The sequence below is a fragment of the Eubalaena glacialis genome, chromosome 10 (assembly GCF_028564815.1).
Source record: "Eubalaena glacialis isolate mEubGla1 chromosome 10, mEubGla1.1.hap2.+ XY, whole genome shotgun sequence".
NCBI classification, from domain to species: Eukaryota; Metazoa; Chordata; class Mammalia; order Artiodactyla; family Balaenidae; genus Eubalaena; species Eubalaena glacialis.
The window spans coordinates 54,496,439-54,519,727 of NC_083725.1; the positions used below are offsets into that span (position 1 = coordinate 54,496,439).

The window sequence follows — 23,289 nt, forward strand, 5'->3', positions numbered from 1 at the left end:
ATGTTAATCTGTAAAGGCATCAGAAGAAAATATAGAAATTAAACTCTCCATCTGAAAGAGCATTCTATTGTGGAAGAATTCACAGAGAAAAGTAAGTAGATTTAACTACATAAAAATTTTAAAATCATGCCAAAAAATAAAAGGAAATTGAACCAAAAAAAATTTATAGTAAATACACACTAAAACCTTCAATATATAAAGAGCTTGTTTAGTTCAATAAGAAGTAAGCTGCAAAAAGAAATGGATAAACTATGTGAACAGAGTAGATCATAATAATATTCAAATAAATGTTAATTAGAATAACTGTAATACCATATTTCATCTATCAATTAACAAAGATTTTCTTTATTGATAGTATCTATTGCTGGTGAGGATGCAAAATATTGACATTTTCTCTCATGGATATATAACTAGGGTTCTTTAAGAGGATTTAACTTATTCTGCCTTAGGAAATCAGAAAATTTATGTGGGCATGATGAGGTGCATTTGGGCTGGAACACAGAGGTTAAAGTAGGAGCTTTCTATGCAGAAAAGGACATTGTTGGAAGAAAGAACACATTGCCATAAAAGGCATGATGTCATAGCAAACAATAAGATGTTAATGCAGCTGAGCTTAGAATTCATAGTTAGAAATATTAGGAGATAAGGCCGCAGAGATATGTAGGAGCCAGTTGTTTAAAGAATATTCAACACCCAGCCAAACAAATTAGACTTCATTGTATAGTCCACAGGAGATTAAGAATCTCTGCTCCAGTACCTAACCTTATTATGCTGAAAATAAAAACAAAGGTTATCACTGGTAGGCATAGTTTGTGCAGGCCTCTTCAAGGAATGGGAATCTTAGTTGGTCCTGAAATCTTGGATAGGATTTGGTTAAAAGAAGGACAAGCAGTCCTGGCATCGAGAATGCACATGCAATAAAAAAGCCAGAGAGAAGGGGGGAAACTCAAATTTACCCAATGAAACAATCTCATGAAGGAAGTGAATTCATATATTTGCTTGTTGCTCTTCCCTAATGCATCATTTCATAGACTTGGTCTTTGACCAGGAGGTCCTGTATTTAAGAACAGAGAAGATTCCCACTGGAAGGTTGGTTTTGATAGGTTTCAAAGGACCCTGTATTTCATGCCAGTAATTTTGTTTGCCCAGGGTTTTAGGTTAGAACTTCATAAAAACATTAAAAAACCCTCCAGTTTCTTTGGATAAAATTGCCTATTCCTCCTTGAATATGCACCCAGGGGGTATTGAGTTTGTGCAGAAAGCAGGGACTGAATTAATATCAAGCTGAGCCTTGATCACTTTGAGGTGTTTCTTTTGTTGAACGCCAACGTTGTCAAAAAAGTGCATTTGCTGTGACAAATGAAAAGAAAACATTCTCCTTAAGAGGTAGATTGTGGAAAGCTTAGTAGCAATAATGTGTGCAACTGAAAATGCCTCTGTTACTTGCTTTCACCTTCCTTAAACCTCTGTTCTTTTTTTTTTCACCCTGTCAATTTCTGTATTTAGCTTCAGTGGCAATAGAACTCATATTTTATAAGAAAGCCAGTTACAGACATTGATTCATTGATGTATTTAGAGGCCAACAAGTCTGTTTGCAGTTCTTTCAAAAGCTGATTTTTTTGATTTTTTTTTAAATAGTATGTTTAACAAGTAGGAACTAGAATAATGAATATTAAAGGAATAGACTTTTATCACTGGGCTTGCTCTGAAAATAAAAGCATCCATTAAATAGTTTTTCTTTGTGTAATACTGCATGGCCTACCTCCAGACCTTACACTGTTGAAAGTACCAGGTGTGGAGGCACACAGATTGTATACGACCTTGCTGCGTTTTTCTCTTATTATGTAATCCTTAGGCAAGAAGAAAATAAGAGAGGGGGAAGGCCAGGAAAGGGAGTACAGTATTTTCTCTCCCAAGAATGAGGCAATATAATGCAGTGGAAAAAACACTTGACTGTGAGTTTTGGGGGTTTGTTTTTGTTTCTGTTTTTGTTTTCTTTTTAAATCTCTTTGCCTCTTGCTAGCCATATGGCCCTGGGCCAGTCAGTCAGGCAGTGTGGTTTTTAGTTTCCTCACCTACAACCTGTTGCATTGATATAATTTTCTCATTTACCAGCTCATTGCTGATGTAAGGCTGTATAATTCTTTTCAGAGAAATATATCCTAAAATGTGGATAATTTAATTCCACATAGGGTAGGAATGATAACAGATTAATTGAGGGATAGTTGAGAAAATCTCACAGGGAATATTGTGGAGGATAAATGCCAAATATGGGATTTTTATGTTTGTTTTCTTTCTAGCACCTATTAGTGTTCGTATTCATTTATTAGCTCTGGTTGTATATATTGTGCTCTATGTTCTTATCTTCTGAGTTACAAGTGTGGACTTGTTTTTTCCCCCCTTGGATAACACAAGTATAAGATTCTGTTTTTTTGTATTCCTTTGATATTGGCCTTAATATTTGTGGAGAAGGTAGTTTTATATAACCAGAGCATGCAGCTGATTGTTTTTTTCTTCTAAAATCTCAGTCCGTTTCCATTTGAATTTTATCAACAGAAGATTTGTCTATATCTTTAATAGGAAAATATTCTTGCTCTGCAGCTAGATTTTCTGATTTATCTAAAATAGTATTAATTTGAATGCCTTTGATGTTGCTTTGAAAGCAATATTTTAAATAGCAACTATTGTTATTCAATACTGAGTTACCATGGTAATAAAGAACATTTACTTGATTTAAACTTTTCAGAAAAGGAAAATTTATACTCCGTATCTTTCTAGTTGGTTTGGATGTACTTCTCTCTAAGTTTGCCCTTTAATTCTCATTTTTTGAAGTAATTTGTTTCTTCTAAGATTAGTGTACATATTTCTTTTCCTAAGGAAAATAAAACACCAAATTTTGACAAACCATTAATTTCTTTGAATCCCTAGGAGAACAGCTTTTCTTTCCCTCTTTAAGTAATGTTGTAATTACATTCTAAAATCTTTTTCAAGTAGATAGGGGGAGGAAAACTTTTTCCTTCTTCCCTTCTAGATTCTTTGGCTGGCCTAATAATTAAATTGACCTTAGCCAGATTAACAAGAAAAATAAATTTAATTTCGTATGTATGGGAACCCCAAAGAGATGAGGCTTCTTGGCAGTTAGGCAATTGAGGCTTATATGCCATGCTGAGCTAAGGAGAAGCAGGTAGGGGTCTTCAAAGGGGAGGAAGACAATTCACAGGAAGATGGGAAGAGCAAATGTTTGGTAAATAAATGTTTCCCATGCCATGCAGATAAGTCTTTCTGATGTAAAAAGTTATGGCTGGTAATACCTCTCTTCCTGGTAAGGCCTGTTATCTAAATTCTTTTAGGTAGTTAAGGGGGAGGTAAGAAGCTCTTCTTGCATCTGTTGGGCCTTGATTGTCTTCAGCTTGGAATAATCCACATGCCAAAGTGGCACACTCTGGGGCAGCCTGCCCTGAGCCCCATCATGGCTGTAATTGCATTGCAGTTCTTTTGTTGTCCTGGCATTTCCTTGTGATAAACAGGGCTGCCCTTGAGAATTGCAATTTGTTTTGTTCATAGTGTGTGACAAATAATAGGTACTTAATGGAAGTTTGTTGAGTGAGTGAATAAATGAATAAAGGATGCTTTAACTGATTATATAGAAGACAGCAAAAATGCTAGCAAAATTATTCATTTCATCTAACGTCATGGATAAGAAGGACTTCTTTTTGGTTTCTTTCACTTTTTTATAAAACCTCTCTGCCTCTTTTGCTTTTTATTACTGATGTATCCAGGCAAAGTTGGTGGTTCTATTCTTCAGGACTATTAGAGTACACGTTTATCACTTATTTATTTGCAGTGTACATCTCTTTTGATAACACATACGTCTTCCTTACTAGACTTGTAGTTTATTGAGGACCTAACTTGGTGCCTTATTTTTAGTACATGATCATAAATGTTTGCTGAAAAAAATATTTTCAAATACGCCAATTTTGTTTGTATATTTAAGTAGTACTTCCTAAATATTATGGGAAATGTTAATTTGTACCTTCTTTTTTAAGCAGCATGTATGTGTGTATGCATGCATGCATGCTGTTCCTGCATCAGTGTTATGTCTTCCTCAGGAGGTAGAGGAGTGGATAGTGTTACAAAAGTTGTACTGTAGGGAATGTAAATGACAAGTACCCTTGAAGGCGTGTGTGTGTGTGTGTGATAGTATACACATCTATCTTTTTAAAAATGATTAGTCTTATATAAGTTCTCTTTAAAATACAAACAAGATACAGATAAAATAAAAGTTAATGCCTTTTCAACTTCCATCTCAAATCCTTAACCATATTTATTCTTAACTCTTTGGTATATATGCTTATAGACTTCTTAGATATATTGTAGATGAAGTTATCCAATACCTTAGAGAGATTGGAAAGCTGAAGAGAACTTATTATGTATGATGGCTATCAACCCCTTAACTAAATGCCCATGAACGATTCTTTCACTACAGCTTTGAGAAATACATTGGTGATAGGCATTATAGAACTCTTGAAAAGCTCTATGGTGACAGTTTGCAGGCTGAGAATGACAAACGAGAGAGGCTATCATTGGGCTCCTTGAACTCAGTGGAGATGATGAGGTCCCTGAGAGGCAAGGGTTACGAGGCAGCACTTAACTGATAAAGTCAAGCTGGGTGTGGTTACCATTATGGGCAGCATGTCCAGAGCAGTGATCAGAATGGATTGACCTGTTGAGATCTTTGATGTTGACTGACCATGGTGTCCTTAGGACTCAAGTAGATGGACAGCCTAGTAAAGTCTTACTTGATTTGTACAAATGGAAAGAAAACTCAAGGATTGGCAAACAGAGGCATAACCTGAATCATCTCAGTAGAGAGTCACAGCCCTTCATCCAATTCCTAGATCTGAGTCAGTTCATAGATTGTGAACACCTTTAATAAAGGGATGGTTAAGTCCCTTTGAGAAAAAAACCCTTCTACATGTCAAAAATTAAACTATTAAATGATCCTCTTACCCTGTAGCCATTTGGCAGGGTGCTTGGAGCCATTTGGCAGGATGACTGTGCATGGGTGAAAGAAATATTCAACTTTGGGGGAACTAAACATTGACTCTAAGGTGACACCATTTTCTTAGGAACCAAAACCTTACTACAGTAGACCAGTAAGGTCTTATAGGAAGTTAATAATTTTGGCTTTAGTCTGTATCACCATAGGCCCAGTGGGTCTTTGAATCCACCTTAATTCCAGAATGCATGAATTGAATAAATACACTTAGCCACTGTCAGAATCCCCTTATCAATATAATCTCGTTTTTTTCTCCTCTTTTGTATTTTTTTTTTTCATAATTTACTCTTGGTGTTTTGTACTTCTAGGTAAAAAGGAACATTTCTCATGTCTTATTGTTGGTCCTAAATTTACCTCTTCATCCATGCCATTGTTTCTTCTTTAACTCCAATAGGTAGACCCCATTCTTTTGTATTTGTATAAAAGTTGTCAAAGTGTATGTGTTTGAAGAGCTCGCCTCCAGTCCCTACCTCACTAACCAGAACATGGACTTGACCAGCTTACTTTCTTCTGTATAATTTCCTTTCCAAAGAAAAGGATGTCTTTGGGAACTATTGATATTATTGGGTTTTTGTGTTACAGTAAATGGAGTGGGTAGAAAATGACTAGAGAAGTGAGAGAGAAGAATTTTCATTGGAAGGGATTAAGTTTCATTTTTTAAAAAAAGAGCAAGAAGAAAGAACAGGAAGTTGAGTATAGAAAGGAAAGTTAGGAGAGAAAAAGAAAAATGAAACAAGTACCTGTTCCTCCTAACATGAAAATACAAGTTAGAGACCCTTGGGGGATAAACTCTGCCTTGCAGTAGAGAATGTTGAGATAGACAATCAGTGGAAGGAGGGTAAGAGAGTTTAAGATGTTTGTGGACACTTCGAATATAATCTCTTCTCACTCCAACTCACCTTCCCATGTATTAATGGTCAGTTTTTGAGCAATTCTATAAAATTAAAATAGCTTTATTATCTTTTGATGAATAGCTTGGCACTATGCACAAAGACCAAGCCGCCTGGATTCCAGTTATTGTCAAGTTACCTTTTTTTCATGACATTGATCACCTACTGCACCTTCTACATATTTATGTGTTAAATTATCATCATTGGACCAGTCTTTTCATAAAATAATGAATAACTTTTGAAGTAGGTGCTGATTCATTATCAACAGATTTGAGTGTTTTCATGTGTTCAGTGAAATTGTTATGGCTTCCAGGATGGATGGCAAAATACAAACACTTTGTTCAAGTTGCATGTTCATCACCAACTTTCTTGAAAAAGACAAATAAATTTAGTATTTACTTTTATTTTTAATTTTTTTAAATGTTTATTTATTTATAAATTATTTTATTTACTTATTTTGGCTGCACCGGGTCTTAGTTGCGGCATGCAGGATCTTTAGTTGCAGCATGCGGACTTCTTAGTTGCGGCATGCGGACTTCTTAGTCGCAGCATGCAAACTCTTAGTTGCGAGCTCTAAGTACAAAGTGGAGGTCTGTCAAGCCCACCTGTTGCAGGTTGGGTTCACCAGAAACTGATTCTGAGAATAATTTGTGAATATAAAATGCTTATTACGGATCAACACCTGTGAAGGGAAGAGGAAGGCAGTGAAATTGGGTAGAGGAAGAACTTGAACCACCATGTAGTCTCTATGAAGCCTCAGCCAAAGTGGCAGGAAGTTTTGGAGGAAATTTTGCCCATCAGAGTTGCCTGTGTACAGCTAAACTATCCCTGCCTTGTTCAGTCACTGGATTTGAGCTGTTCTGGGAAAGGCATTTCCCCTGCACCTAAGGCAGACTCTGATGTAACTGACAGCTGGAGGCTACCTGCTGACTGTGCTTTTTGCTTTTTTTCTTCCTTATTATTATAGTGGTAGAGAGAAGACTTTATTTTTTCTCATTCCAAGAATATATATGCATACTGTTTGTTGTTGCTATGCAAATTTTTATTGCTTTTGTTACATTCTGCATGTTGGGGAGGATTGCAGATTGCCTATTTTCCACTAAAGGAAAAATAAAGAATTTGAGTCACAGTAAATGTACAAAAAAGTTTGTTAAAATTGGAAAGAGTATTTTAGTTTTCTCATCTTTGTTTTCAAATAAATAAGTATATTGTCTCACAGTTGGTTGTCCAGGGAACCCAAATTAATGTAATTGTGTGCAGCATGTCATCCAGGTCTGGTTGCCTGAGAATCCTTTTGTTCATTGAATGAGAGAAAGAAACAGTGGGTGAAAGGCTACAAAAGCTTGTGTTAATTAAGATATATCCCCTACTGGTAGAAAATTATGGTCAGACATTATCACATCATTAGTCAGCTCATCAAAATATCACTTTGCAGAAAATCCTCTGGTTCTTTTCAGTGGCTTTAATGAAATTGTTCTAAGAAGCCCTGTGAAAGGACTGAGCTCTAGTTTTTGGATAACTGCCATTTTCTTAAGAAACAGACTTTGGGCCTACTGAGAAAGCAGATCAGCTGGTGTGACATTTTACTCTAAGAAAAGAAGCATTATTTTAAAATTTTTGCTATTTAACAAGGAAACATCAATTTATTTTGGTCTTTTCCTTAGCATCAGATAAAGAATGGGATGCTAATTAAATAGCTGAAATTTAGGAGACTAAAGAAGGATTAATGTAAGCATTTGAAACAATTTTTCATTTACTTGGACTTTTCTAAAGATAATTTTTATCATTTATTTTTATTCACATAAAGAAAAAATAAGCAATCATTATACTTTTATGGGAAAAAGTTAATTATTCTCATTTAGGAATTTATAAATATGGTATAAAAATAGAAAATTTTAAAAGGACAGTTTTAAGGTACTGTGTATATTTTCTGTTTGTGTATATGTGAACTTTTTTTTTTTTTAACAGTCGTGCTAGCTACTCAAGATTCTTCATGTTCACTTGGTATTCCTTGAATTTATGATACTCAGATTAAAGGATGCTCCAGATGTAGGAATACTAATTATAGATTTCATAGTTTGGGTAGCTTAATAAATGATCTCTTATATGCTACTTTTGCTGTGTGTGTAGGGGGCGGTTTTTTGTTTGTTTTTTAGTCCTATCAGTATAATGTCATCTCCAGAGATTTTCTTCCAGATTTACAATCAAATGAATTTTATGATTATATAAGCAAGGATAATCTATAGCTGTATTATATTATGGTTATTTTTATTAGTAATTCTGGTTTTTCTTTGCATTTAAATCAGTTTGGGAAACATTCAGTAAAACTTTAACTGATATTAATTTTCAGCACCCAAGGATATACCATATTTAATATAGCTGTTTGATTGAACAGTTCTTTACTTGATGTGTAAAGTTCATATTTGCTGTTGGGTTTTGGTTTTATTTTTCAAGACCCATTTTAGGAAAGGCATAAATGGGGGGCAAAAGAAGGAAAAAGAGAAACACTGCAAATCACTCATTTAATGGGATGCTACATAAATTGGGAAGTAGACTGAAAAGCATGGGTCATGTCATCAGAAAAATTTACTAGTCATTCATTGAAATAGTCATTAATTTTGTTGATGAAAAATAGCAGCATATCAGTTAATAATAGAATTTAATTTTTAAAAATATGAACTCAAATTAAAGAGTAAGTGTGCCTAAAGGAGAATACAATAAAGTATGCTTTCTTGGATTTGTGGACTGTAGAGTACAGCCACCTCTGTTTGAATTTTCTTAGTTCCTCTCCAAGCGTATTGTAAGAACTGTCAGAGTGGTGAAAACAAAATGTAGAGTAGAGGTCAGCTAAACATCTGATTCGATCTATTTTAATAAATATGAGGATAAAATCCACATCCTGCTTCTCAGCCATACTTGGTAACCACTGTACTCACAAATGTTTAATGTCTGGCTATTCAGTAGCCTGGAAAGGGTGAGTCATCATCAAGTGTAGATTTTCAGTATTTTGTGGAAATTGCTCACCTTCTGCTAGTGATGGATTTACTGCAGTGCAGCGTTTCAGCTTTGTACTCTGTTCTCAGCCTGATGGTGTCACTCCGTCAAGGCTAGAGTACAGGTCCCCTGGCTTTTTATGGTTGATCGATGACCAGTGGGGCTCTTCTAAAAGGCATTAAGGTTAACCTTGGCAAACAGTTTTCTGTATCCAGTAAAAATGGAAATCGGAAATAGTCTTTCAACAAATATTTATCTAACACCTTAATATGTATCAGATAGTGTTCTGCATCCTGGTGGCACAATACCCATCTACTAGGAGGAGGGGGAGGGGTGGATAGACAAATGTATATAACAGTAAAAATGTAATATGATAGATTCTATGAGAGCGTAGCACAGAGTGTACTAGGAGTACCCAGCAGGGCCATCTATTCCAGATTTGGCAGGAAGAAAGAAAGAAAGAGGAGGGATCAAGGAAGCCTTCCCTAGGGATGACTCTAGAGCTAGTGACTATCTAATCCTAGAAATGTGGGATCAGTATTAGAGTGATAGATTACTCTATCAGTGCAGATAGCTTTTCGTTATAACTATTTCCAAGGTAGAACTGAGGATTCTTCCTTTCTCCACACTCCTTTTTTTCTTTCTCTTCTTTTCTGTTTCCTGTCTCACTTCTTCCCTCCCTGTCTCTTTCTCTTCCTCTTTCTTTTCCTCCCTTTCTCCCTCTTTCCTTCATTATGAATTCATGAGTACAGAATTGCATTAATCAAATTCTTGGTTCATGACCCACTGTCATCATTGGACAATTTCTGGCTCTCATTCATTCATTCATTCACTGATTTATGATGCTATAATGAATACATATGACTTTATTAACAATTTCTTTCACCTGCCTTTTTGCTTTTCTCCTATTTCATCCCCTCACTCCTTCTAAAAGGTAACCATTGTCCTGAATTGTGTATATCATCCCTTTTTTCACTGGTTTTCTTTGTTTCATATATAACATACACAAATAACACATTGCTTAGTTAGTTTTTAACTCAACAAAAAATAATATTCTTCTATATGTAATCTGCTGGTATTTTTTTCACTCAACATCATACTAATATGATTCACTGTGTTTTTATTTGTAACTGAATTCATTGTTTCACTTCAACGAATATTCTATTGTGTGAATATACCACAAATTATCCATTCTCCTGTTCCTAGGCAATTGAGTTGTTTCCATTTATGTTGTTCTGACCAGTGCTGCTATGAATATTATTTTTCTTGCTGCCTGAGACATATTTGAAAGTTTCTGCAGAGTATATACCTAGGGAAGGAAATATTGGCTCATAGGGTATGCAAAAGTTAAACTTAAAAGATAATACTGAATTGTTTTCCAAAGCTATTGCACCAACTTGCATTTCCACCAGAATTATATAAGAGCTTATGTTGATACAATCCTAACACTTGGTCTTGTGAGATTAATTTCTGTCAATTGAATGCCACATAATGTGAATGCTATCTTATGGTGTGTGGTTTTAATTCTCATTTCCCAGGTTACTAATGAGTTTGTGCATCTCTTGGTATATTTATTGGTCATATATGTTTCCTCTAACCTTTCAATTATAAGATTTTAGTATTAGTTTATACTAATGAATACTTGCTATTTTTATATATGCAGTTGTTATGATATCTTAATTAGAAAAATATGCATAGTCATTAAAGTGAAATAAAAACCTATTTTGGTAGTACATAAAATGGTGGGTAAATTTCTAATACAAGATATGCAGTCAAAATAGTTAACAAATTAAAAGAATAGGAAATAATTCTATTTTGAAATTATTTTATGACCTTTTTCATAGCCTGTTGTTTATTTTTCTTTTGACAGAACGATTTCGAGATTTACTACTTCCTCCATCTAGTCAAGACTCCGAGATTCTGCCCTTCATTCAATCTAGAAATTATCCCAAGTAAGCAATAGGAGTTCCCTAGGTATTGTGAAGGGAATGGGCGTAATGATGGGAGAGCTTTGGGAGGGCAAAGAAAAAATGTTTCCTTTTTAGGATTTCTGAAAAGGCCTGAAAAACCTAACCTAACTAACTAGAGCATCTCCTGCACTATAATGTCTCAGGCTCTTCACAGCTAATCCCTCATCTGGTTTCCTGTTTTCTATCCTTTAAATGTAAGGATTTATTTATATATATATATATATATTTTTTTTTTTAACATCTTTATTGGAGTATAATTGCGTTACAATGATGTGTTAGTTTCTGCTTTATAACAAAGTGAATCAGTTATACATATATACACATACATATATCCCCATATCTCTTCCCTCTTGCATCTCCCTCCCTCCCACCCTCCCTATCCCACCCCTCTAGGTGGTCACAAAGCACCAAGCTGATCTCCCTGTGCTATGCGGCTGCTTCCCACTAGCTATCTATTTTACATTTGCTAGTGTATATATGTCCATGCCACTCACTTTGTCCCAGCTTACCCTTCCCCCTACCCATATCCTCAAGTCCATTCTCTAGTAGGTCTGCGTCTTTATTCCCGTCTTGCCCCTAGGTTCTTCATGACCTTTTTTTTTTTTTTTAGATTCCATGTATATGTGTTAGCATACGGTATTTGTTTTTCTCTTTCTGACTTACTTCACTCTGTATGACAGACTCTAGGTCCATCCACCTCATTACAAATAACTCAATTTCGTTTCTTTTTATGGCTGACTAATATTCCATTGTATATATGTGCCACATCTTCTTTATCCGTTCATCTGTTGATGGACACTTAGGTTGCTTCCATGTCCTGGCTATTGTAAATAGAGCTGCAATGAACATTGTGGTACATGACTCTTTTTGACTTATAGGTTTCTCAGGGTATATGCCCAGGAGTGGGATTGCTGGGTCATATGGTAGTTCTATTTTTAGTTTTTTAAGGAACCTCCGTACTGTTCTCCATAGTGGCTGTATCCATTTACATTCCCACCAACAGTGCAAGAGGGTTCCCTTTTCTCCACACCCTCTCCAGCATTTACTGTTTGTAGATTTTTTGATGATGGGCACTCTGACTGGTGTGAGATGATATCTCATTGTAGTTTTGATTTGCATTTCTCTAATGATTAATGATGTTGAGCATTCTTTCATGTGTTTGTTGGCAATCTGTATATCTTCTTTGGAGAAATGTCTATTTAGGTCTTCTGCGCATTTTTGGATTGGGTTGTTTGTTTTTTTGATATTGAGCTGCTTGTAAATTTTGGAGATTAATCCTTTGTCAGTTGCTTCATTTGCAAATATTTTCTCCCATTCTGAGGGTTGTCTTTTGGTCTTGTTTATGATTTCCTTTGCTGTGCAAAAGCTTTTAAGTTTCATTAGGTCTTATTTGTTTATTTTTGTTTTTATTTCCATTTCTCTAGGAGGTGGGTCAAAAAGGATCTTGCTGTAATTTATGTCATAGAGTGTTCTGCCTATGTTAATAAGTGGTTTTCAAAATAACCACATGCTAGATATGATTTCAGGAATTTATTCTTCTTTAGCATCTTGATAACTCTTTCTTAAATGGGATAGACTTTTTCTTAGATGCCACAAGTGTATTAATTGGTTGAAGCAATGTGCCTCATCTTCCCAGAGAATAAGGAAGTACCAGGCTTTTATTAGGTATTCTCTTCCCTAAAAGCTGATGTATGCTGGTATCTTGATCCTTCCTGTGGAAGCTTGGAGTACCCTCTACTTTTTGAGTAATCTGACTCTCTTTACTAGCTAGTATGCAACAGGCTAAAGAATGAATAAACTATTATCTGAAATAGAAAAAACGGTCACCAAATTAAAGAATTAGAGTTTGGTTTACACATATTTAATCAAAACTCATCATGATGCTAAATGATTCATTCTTTGCTCAGTTTGGCAGTTTATTCAAGTATTTACTGAACTTCACCTGAGTTAGTTTTTCCCTGATTACATAGCTATGATAATATTTACTTAATTCTGGTCACAAAATAAATATATAATCTGAATTATCTGTTCATTGTTTCAGATATTAATCCAGGTTTAATCTCTAGCAATAATCTTCCAATCTCCTCCCAGTACTCACAGGGACATACATGTGCCTGGACAAGCCTTGCATGGGTACATTACTCATGTTCATGTTGGCAAGGAGCATGGAGGTGCCTGAAGAGATCCATGCATGTCTATCAGTATTTTTGCCCACAGCTGCTCTTTGCAGAGGCCAGTAATACTTGCTTTTCTGCCTCTTAGGCTTACTCTCTGACTGGCACCATTGTTTAAAGGAGACTTACAATGGTTTCTCAACTGGTAATCTATCTACAGTTGTTTCCCTAGGTTTCCTTAGCTGTATCATTTCACAAGTATCCTTCTTGTTCTTAGATTTCTTTTCTGATAGTGACGTGATCCATTCTAATATTTAACAGACATCATGTGACAATCCTTTGTCAGTGTCTAACCCTTGGAGTAGATATACTTTTTGACGTCTGCAGATTAAAGAAATAAAAGTCATCCATTGATGCCACACACACCGTATAACGGCAGTTAAGTGTGCAGACTGAAGCAGATTGCCTTCCCTGCTGACTTGGTGACCTGGGTGACCTAACCCTCTGTGCCTCAGTTCCACCTGTGTGAAAGGAAGAAGATAATAATACTTACCACTCAAGCATGATACAAAGATTAAATGAAGTAATAAAAAAATATTTTGAACTGAGCTTGACACATAGTAAATACTGCATTTTAGCTGCAGATGTTATTTATTGCTATTTATTTAAAATTGCATCTAGAATTAACTAGATTTGCATGTTTCCAAACACCGTAGGAAATAGGTTGTTCATTTATCTTGCAGGATAGCTTTTATGCCAAGATACTTTCGTCAACCCACCCTTATTAATATTTAGGGAAGTACTATTTATTCAATATTTCTAAATTACTGCGAGATGCTGATGTGAGGCACCGCTTAGGTGACCACTTAACATCTTTATGAGCTTCAGATTTCTGAACTATCAAATGAAAATATGCTAATTAAAGGTTTCTGGGGCTGAAAATATTTACATAAAATTCTGGATTAAATACAATTAGTTTATTTAAGTTACAGAATATTAAGCATTTTCATCTTCCCATAGTTGATTTAATGTCTAGTTTGGCAGAATTTTAGGAGATGCTGGGGGACAGAGAAGGGATAATATAATTCTGTTTGTGCTGTGCCTAGGCAGTGTTGAGTTGGTCCAGGGAAGGGCATAGGAGCAAAAACTCTGTGCGTGTAAGCAATGCCCACTTAAAGAATGTTGCGGTAGAAGAGAAAGTTGTGGTAAGGGCCAATTAGTAAATACAAGTGGGCAGGGAATCTTTGTGTCTAGACCTAATTTAAACTAATTTTGTATTATTCATGGTTTTTAATACTCTCATTTTTTCTCATTTATATTCACTCTCAGATATACTCTCATTTATTCATTATTGAAGATAACTAAAAGACAAGGAATTTGTAATTTTGTGACACGCAAAGATTTCTAGAAAGCTGAAAGTTTAATCAAACTGTTAGTATTTGTTGCTTTTATTCACAATGCAGTATACCTATTTATATTAAGATTTGTTTTTTTAGTAATTGTTTGAGAGTTTAATTTATTTGTATCTCGTTAAAATTTCAGCAGCAAGATCTGCTTTATAGTAAATGACATTATGTTTTTATATTAATAAACATAGAATTGGCTGCTGAATTCTACCAGATAAGTTTTTGGCACTTACAGATATAACCATATTATTTATTTTAACATCTTTATTGGAGTATAATTGCTTTACAATGGTGTGTTAGTTTCTGCTGTATAACAAAGTGAATCAGCTATATGCATACATATATCCCCATATCCCCTCCCTCTTGCGTCTCCCTCCCACTCTCCCTATCCCACCCCTCTAAGTGGTCACCACCAAGCTCATCTCCCTGTGCTATGTGGCTGCTTCCCACTAGCTATCTATTTTACATTTGATAGTGTATATATGTCAGTGCTACTCTTTCACTTCGTCCCAGCTTACCATTTCCACTCCCTGTGTCCTCAAGTCCATTCTCTACCTCCGCGTCTTTATTCCTGTCCTGCCCCTAGGTTCATCAGAACCTTTTTTTTTTTTTTTTTTTAGATTCCATATATATGTGTTAGTATACGGTATTTGTTTTTCTCTTTCTGACTTACTTCACTCTGTATGACAGACTCTAGGTCCATCCACCTCACTACAAATAACTCAATTTCGTTTCTTTGTATGGCTGAGTAATATTCCATTGTATATATGTGCCACATCTTCTTTATCCATTCATCTGTCGATGGACACTTAGGTTGCTTCCATGTCCTGACTATTGTAAATAGTGCTGCAATGAACACTGTGGTACATGTCTCTTTGAATTATGGTTTTCTCAGGGTATATGCCCAGGAGTGGGATTGCTGGGTCATATGGTAGTTCTATTTTTAGTTTTTTAAGGAACCTCCATACTGTTCTCCATAGTGGCTGTATCAATTTACATTCTTACTTCATTAAGATTATTCTGATTCTTTTACTGACTCATTGAATATAGACTCCATTTGTGAGAAATAAGTTTTAAGAGCTAAACTATAGGTTGAGAAGTGACTTATTTGCCCTATATTATGTGGTGTCACAGAGTGATATTTACAGAGGGTAATGTAGCTGACCTTCTTTAAGTGAGACTCACTCTACACTGGTTAATATAGGCTGATAAATGGACTGTGGTAATTTGGATTGGGGGTGGGTTCTCTAGTGAGCATAGTGTCCCTATAATCTTGAGCATCTTATCGAGACACCTAACAGATAGTGAAACATGGAAAAGGGTGTCTTTTATTTAGGGAAAAAATTCATGAAGAGAACTGACTAGTTCTTGAAATGTGTGTGTACGTGTGTTTTTTAAGGGAAAGCCATTTTTTAAAAAACGTTACCTGCGATGATGCTGGGGAACATTGTTCTAAAATATAAGAATGCTAATTAGTCACATTCTTACATTCCTGAATTCAAAGTTGACCCATTGCCAAAACCAGGCACATCCATTCTCATCAGAATGTCATGGAAGACACTGCACCATGAAAATTCGCAGAGCAGGAATAGATGTGTCAGAAATAGACAGATGAGTGAAAAGCAGGAAATGAATGCATACTTAATACAAAGTAAATATTGATTCATAGGTTAGAGGAAAGAAATGGAGATAATGAGCTTAAGTTTTGTTGCTCATTTCTTAGCTGTCATCATCGTTATTAACTGTGAAGGCTTTAGGTTTATAATGTATTTAGAATAGAGGGTAGCTATAAATATTCTTATCCTTGTAAATGCAGCTTCAGGATGTAAAATGGTTGAAGACATTTGGCATAATTTTACTCACAAATGACTTGCAACCATGTTGGCAATTAGGCCAGCAAAACATATTCCAATGGCTCTGAAAGTTTAATCATAATACGTATAAAAATATTGTGGAAAACAGGAATAAAATGTCACGTATCTCTATTTGGTTCTCATAAAGATCAAATTCTCTGGAATGCTTAATGTCAGAACTGTTTAGAGAGGGGAATACTATTTATGACAAAATTCAGAGCTCTTTCTTTTTGGCTTGGTTTGCCACCAGAGGACAACCTTGATTATTTGGACAATAAAAGCAATGTCTCAACTCAATGTCATTTCCAATGGACTGTTTAAAAATGGCTTAAAACAGTGATATTGAATAATATACTTAAATTGCAGAGCCTCAGATGACCTTTCCAGATGTCATCTATTCTCCAAATTGTCTTCCTTTCTCTTCCCAGAGAAAGTTTTGAGTTCCTCTTCTTCCAGAGACCCTCCCTCCCACTTCAGTAATTTTTGTTCAATCTGCACATTTGTAATATATTTGTTACCTGAGCGAAGTTATTCTCATTCATAATAAAAAATAGCAACATTTAACACTTTTTACATGCCAGGATTGTGTTATGTGCTTTATATGCATTATTTCATTTAATCTTTACCATCCCCTATGAGTTAGGTAGGACCATTTTCCGAATTTTACAGATTTTACAGATTAAGGGACTAAAATTTAAAGGGGTTAAGTGACTTATCCAAAGTCACATGGCAGAGCTGAGTCTCAAACCCAGGTCTGTTTGGCCCCCAAATTATACCTAATTGTGCTATACTGCCTCTCATTTATTCATCTGTCCATTTTTCCATTCCTCAAATATTTATTGAAAAACTACATGCACCAGAAGTCATAATTACTGAAAATACAACAATGATTAGGACATAGTCTATGGCTTTGAGGGACCTAGAGTCCCGTGGGGGAAAAGCAGAATCAGAGTTTAATGGAGAAATTAATTATAGCAATATGATAAGTCCTATAAATTATAGAGAAGTACTAAATTCAACGGGAGAAGAGAAGATAAAGTGCCTTCCTGTCTAGGCAATTCATGTAAAGTTTAATTTTCCCTTTGGGGAAAATCTTGACAAGTGCTATGGAACCAGATGAAGAGGCTTTTTATAGATGGAACAAAGAGCATAACAGCATATGGAACCGTGAAAGTGGGTGGTTCATTGAGAGATCGTATTTCATATTCAGGGGAGAAGTGATAAAGGATCAATTCTGTCATAATAGTAATAGGGAAAAGCAGATAGATGTCTGAGAATGTTAGGAGGCACAGTCAGCAGAATGGGATGATTATTGGGCAAAAAGAAGAGGGGGGAGAGGATGAAAGGGTGAGGGGAGAGGAGGGAAGAGGAAGGACTTCAAGGAAGGAGTTCAAGCAGTTTCACTTGTATCGCATGCTGGCTTACTGTCCCCATGACTGAGGACAAGTGGGGGGTCTTTCTGAGCAGGATTTTTTTTCCTTCTATTTCAAATACAATATTAGCACTACAGGAAAAACCCCCTGTTTCTCCTTTACTCTCACATACAATACTTCTAACACCAGGTACGTGGGAGTTTTTCCCGCACTAGCCAATTCTTTGATACCAGATGGGTGTCTGGCAATTCAATTCAATTCTGACACTCACCAGAGTTAGTTGCAGACCCTACAGGTTAAGGATTCAGTCCCATATGATCACTCACTCCCACTTCAGATGCCAATCACAAGTAGTAGGTTCCCAAGTTACTTACAGCTTCTGCCCAAATTAGCTACAAGTCAGGGTTCCCAGGACCCTCTCCTTGGATTCTGTCCTTCGCTCACAGAACTCAGGGAAACACGTAGGGATTTATTACACAGTAAAGGATATGAAAAAGCATACAGATGAACAGCCAGATGAAGAGATACATAAGGTGAAGTCTGGAAAGGTCCCAAGTGCAGGAGATTCTGTCCCCATAGAGTTGGCGTGCACCACCCCCTTGGCATGTAGATGTGTTCATCAACCTGGGAGCTCTCTAAACCCCTTTATATGGAAGCTTCATCACAGAGGCCTGGTCAGTTATTAATTTCATTTCCAGCTCCTCTCCCATCTCCAGAGAATAGAGGGGTGGAGCTGAAACTTCCAAGTTTCTAATCATGGCCTGGCATTTCTGGTGACCATCCGCATCCTGGAGCCCACCAAGAATTGTCTCATCAGAACAAGAGACATTCCTAGAATCAGGAAATTCCAAGAATATAGGAACTCTGTGTCAGATGCTCCTATCATTGAGGAAATTACAAAGGTCTTAGGAGCTCTGTGTCAGGAATAAGAGTCAAAGAATAAATACTAGAATAAAAGATTTTCCTAGTACCTATATGTACAAGAGTTTAGGAGCTCTGTGTCAGGAACTAGGGATGGGTGGGTAGATAGATAAGTACCTTCCCTCTAATGTTGCTTTGAGGAACACACAGTGCCTGGCATAATTCTACCTCGTAAAGCTTTGTGATTGTTAAATAAAATGATGTAAAGTACCTGACCTTTTGCAAATGTGAATTCTCATTAGTATCCCCATTCCCAGCTCTATTCTACCTTTTCCCAAAGCTATGCCTCACCTCAGGGCAGGGTGGTGAGGTTCTACCCCATGGTCTGCTTTAGTGTCTTCATTCCAGTCTAGATCTTTCCAGAACGGACATGTTCTGCCCAACAATGATGGCTCTGGGTGATGGGATCTGATTGCAGAGTGATTAATCAGGAAGGGACTCTTTCTGTTGTGGGCCCACTTATGATGGATGCACAGCTGTTCTAGTAGTTTCCACAATCACAGCTAGTCATAACATTCTTCATAATGTACATAATATTAAAAGATTACTGTCTCTCATTTTCTCATCCCTAAACTTAGGTTTTCTTTTATTTAGTAGATGATATTCCAACACCTGGCTGGCAGGAGATCTAAAAAAATGGATATTTTTAGGATTCTTAATTCTTGAATATTTTCGAACCTAGGCAAACATAATGTCAAAATTAAGCTGATCTATCCATAGATAGTAGGTCCCAGCCCCTGGGCTGGGATTCACAAGTAAAAACCCTGCCATCAGGACTGCAAAAGCAAGGTGGACCACCAAAAAAAAAAAACACCGAACAATTCTACAAAAACTGAGGCACTGCTGAAATTATGAAGATTCTTCTCAGACATATGATAAGTCAAAGAACTCTGTTAGTGCAAGACTAATGGACAAAGAATAAGGATGCCTCAGTGCTGAGTGAGAGAATAACTGGTTCTGGACTCAAATAAGAACTGGTTCAAGGATGGGGCCAAGATGAACCTGTAGCTGGGAGGTCAGGCAGCTGAAATCTTAGAACAAGTTGACGAAGTAAACACTTTCTAGGAGATTAAGTTAAGCATATTGGATTCTCCATCTAGTGCCTTTGAGAGCTATTCACTTTCTTTGTTCTGCCTCATCTTGCATTCTCAGCTGTCATACATCTCAGACATCAGCCGTTTTTAGTTTTTTAATTTCTTATTTGTCTTTGACTCAGAAATTGTCTATCAGTTGAGAGAGAAAGTGGCCTGAAGTTCTTCCTTTGTTAAAAATCTTAAAATCCTATCTTAACATCCTTGGATAGAAACAACCTCCTTTTTGCATAAGGTGATATATAGCTCCTCAACAATATTCTCAGCTCTAGAAGAGTGAGATGTTATCAAAGTTAAGCCATGATTTTAGAAACAGTTTATGAACCTATAGTAAAAATGAATATTAAAAAAGCAGTTAAAAATTAATCAATTCATAATGGTTATGGTAGTATAATTTTGATAATATACTTGTTTTATGGGAACTTCTTGCCAAAGAATTTTTCTCCTTGCAACCCCTAAATTAATTAACGGTTTCTATTGGAAAATCTTGATTAAATGATTCAGAACTCCAAGAAACAGACATCAATCAAAGCAGTTTTTCGAACAATGTTGCTTTTATTTATGCATGAGATTGTATTATGTATTAATCACTCACTCGTTAATTACGGAGACTTCTTAGCCCTCTACTGGTGAAGTTTTCTTCCTTAAGTTGTTCCTAAAGTCTAAGCAGTGTGGACCACTACCCACCACTTCCCACCAAGTCTTAACTTAAATGTTAAGGGCCTGCCTGGGTCACCATATTTAAAATCCCCACCTGCACCAGCTCACTCTCTATCCTCCTTACCTGCTCTTCTAGCACCATCAATGTCACATGGGATATTTTTAGAAACAAAGTTCTCAGACTTTACCCCAGACTTACTGACCCAGAAAATCTGGGGGTGGAGGCCAGCACTCTGTGTTTTAGCAAGCCGTCCAAACAATTCTGATGCACACTAACATTTGAGGACCATTAGAGAAAGAAAGATTTCAAAGACTTTCTCAAGCTTTTTAACTCCCTCCCACTCCTTGTTGTTCTTATTGATATGATTACTTCCTGGGAATGGAATAGTCTAAAACTGCAACTGTCCTTTCCAGGGAAACAATCACATTCACCTTTTTCCCAGAAACAACTGTTACATGAAGGCTGGCTCTGAACCCTTCCATCCTGCAAAGCAGGAATTTCCAGGAGTTCCTTGACACAGTGTGCCCTTTTCATATTTTGTTTTGCCTTTATGTATTATCCCTAACCAAAATAATTTCTAATTGACTGTGATCATTAATATGTGATCATTAAGAAGATGAGCTTTGGAGTCAGTCTTACAAGAAATTTAGTAACGCTTCTTAATAGAAACGTGGCCTTGAGGAAATTACTTAACATTTTGAGTTTTGGTTCCCACCCCAGTAAAAGGGAGATTATACCTTCCTGTGAAGGTTGTTGTGTGAATTAGGAGTGAAGGTGTATATAGAACATTTAGGTAGGTCCTGGGTTAAATTAAATGTTCAGTGAGGAGTATCTATTATTATGATACCTTATTTTAGGTTTTGGGAGGTAAGGGTCTCAGATAGTTTTTGATTTTTTTAAAAATCAGAATCATTTTTAAAGTAAAAGTTAATCAGATGAAGATAACAAAGGCAAATAATTTTCCAGAAATGTACATTTGCACCAGCATTAAATGTATGTAAATTATAACGCTTTATTATTAATAATAAAATCTAACATTTATCACACGCTTACTATGTCCAGGCATCATGTTAAAAGTTTTATCAAGTATATTTGCATTCAGCTACATAAAACAGAAACATAGCTAAAAGTGATGAGGGCTTGTTTTTCTCATGTGACAAGAGGTACCAAGGTAAGTGGTGGCTTATATTAATTCAGGGTCAGCATATTACATCTGAGGTGTCTGCAACTCCCCTTTCCTTCTCTCTATTGCAAGATGCCTCTTTCAGCTTCAGCCATTGTATTCTCTTTCCAGACAGAAGAAAGAAGAGCAAAGGGCATAACAGGTGCAGGCAAGCTGAGTCAGCATCCTCCTTTTCAAGGAGCTGCTAAGAACCCCAACCCCAAACGTCTTACATCTTATTACCCTAAAGTGGGTCTTATGTCTTTGTAAGAAAGGGTGGGAAATATAGTCATTTTTTTTTCTTAAGTGGATACATTACTGTAACGCCACCACCAATTGGGAATAAGGGAGAGAAAACAGATAAAGGGTAGACAATCAGTGGTCTTTACCTTGCCTGGATTATCTCATTTAATCCTTACAATAACCAGTGAGGTGTGTATTATTTACATCACCTTCTGTTTATAAAGAGTGTAATTGAGGTACAAAGTGATAGGTAACTTGCTCACGGTTACACAGCTACTAGCTGGTGAAGCCATGATTTAAACTCGATTTAGAGGCTACATTCTAATTTACTATATTACTATATAGTAAACACATAGTTTTATTCATCTTCCTTAAATTTTCTTTAATAACTCTTTTAAGTTGCAATTTTCCCTCCTACTTGGATTTTAAAAGGCTATTTTTTGCTGTTAAAATCTCTGTACTGAAAGTAATTGCTGTGAAAGTTTTGGGAACAGAAAATTTTACCCTACTGTGAGCATTCTCCCCTCTAGTGAACGAGGTTGCAAGCGTATTGTCTCTAAATTAAAGGCAAATGAACGTGTTGAGCATATTTTATTCTTTCAGTACTTCTTTCAACCAAAATTTTTTAGTGCCTATTGTACGCCAGCAACTGGAGATAACGACTGAGCTAAACTATTTTAACAGTGTCCTGGTTTTCCTGGGTTTTTGAGTTAGTAGTAAAACCCAAGGAGGAAATCTGGTGATTCCTAGACAATAGGGCTAGCTGTATTTATAAAAATATGTTTTATTTTTATGGCATTTTATTGTTTTCAAAGCACTTTCATGTGTAGTATTTTGTTTGTTAAACCCATTTATTCTATGAGTTTATCTTATATAATCTACCTCTTGTTTATTAAAAGCCTCTAATCAATCAAAGAGTAAACATAGAAGCTACAATGATAGAAACTTATAGCAGTAGAGTGATTATTTCTTTCTGTCTGAAAAATGTTGCAGCTGGTAAGTTGTGTCACAGCTGAAATCCAGCATTTTGGGGTTCCGTTATTCCAGAATCACCTAGGGAGGAGAAAAATGATGGCAGAGGAAGGTGAGACAAAACATTAAAATCCATATACTCACAAAATATGGTAATATTACACTTAATTCCCAAAGGCTGTCTAACTTTATAGGTTGAGATTTTGTTGATGGTATTTCTGAACTCTTACTTTCTTGGATTATATTTTTAAATATAGTTCTGTGTCATTGTTTTGGTTTTGATTTCAGAGTCTACAGTTATATATATGTATATATATATATATGTATATGACATTACTTGCCTGTCTTCCTTTTCAACCACTTTTTTTTTTCTGTTGGTATTTAGTGATCATTTTTCTACAATAGTTATTCTCTGTCTCCTGGTAATGCTGATATGAATTATGTGTGATTTTATTTGCATTCCTTATTGATTGTACAATTTTGGGGAAGATTCACATTCAGGTAGCAGACATTACCCTCCAGATCTTGAAATAACTAAATCATCACTTTCTATAAAGTCTCGAAGAAGATAATATTCACA

The 23,289-nt window shown here is 35.9% G+C and overlaps 1 protein-coding gene across 3 annotated transcripts in view; it reads left to right on the forward strand.

Moving 5' to 3' along the window:
• Window positions 1-23,289, forward strand: part of NOX4 (NADPH oxidase 4) — a 141,837-nt gene that overhangs the window by 94,374 nt on the left and 24,174 nt on the right. For all 3 annotated transcript variants that reach the window (XM_061202735.1, XM_061202736.1, XM_061202737.1), the window contains one exon: window positions 10,814-10,895. In XM_061202735.1, the coding sequence (XP_061058718.1) occupies window positions 10,814-10,895 (82 nt within the window). The remainder of the gene's footprint in view (window positions 1-10,813; window positions 10,896-23,289) is intronic.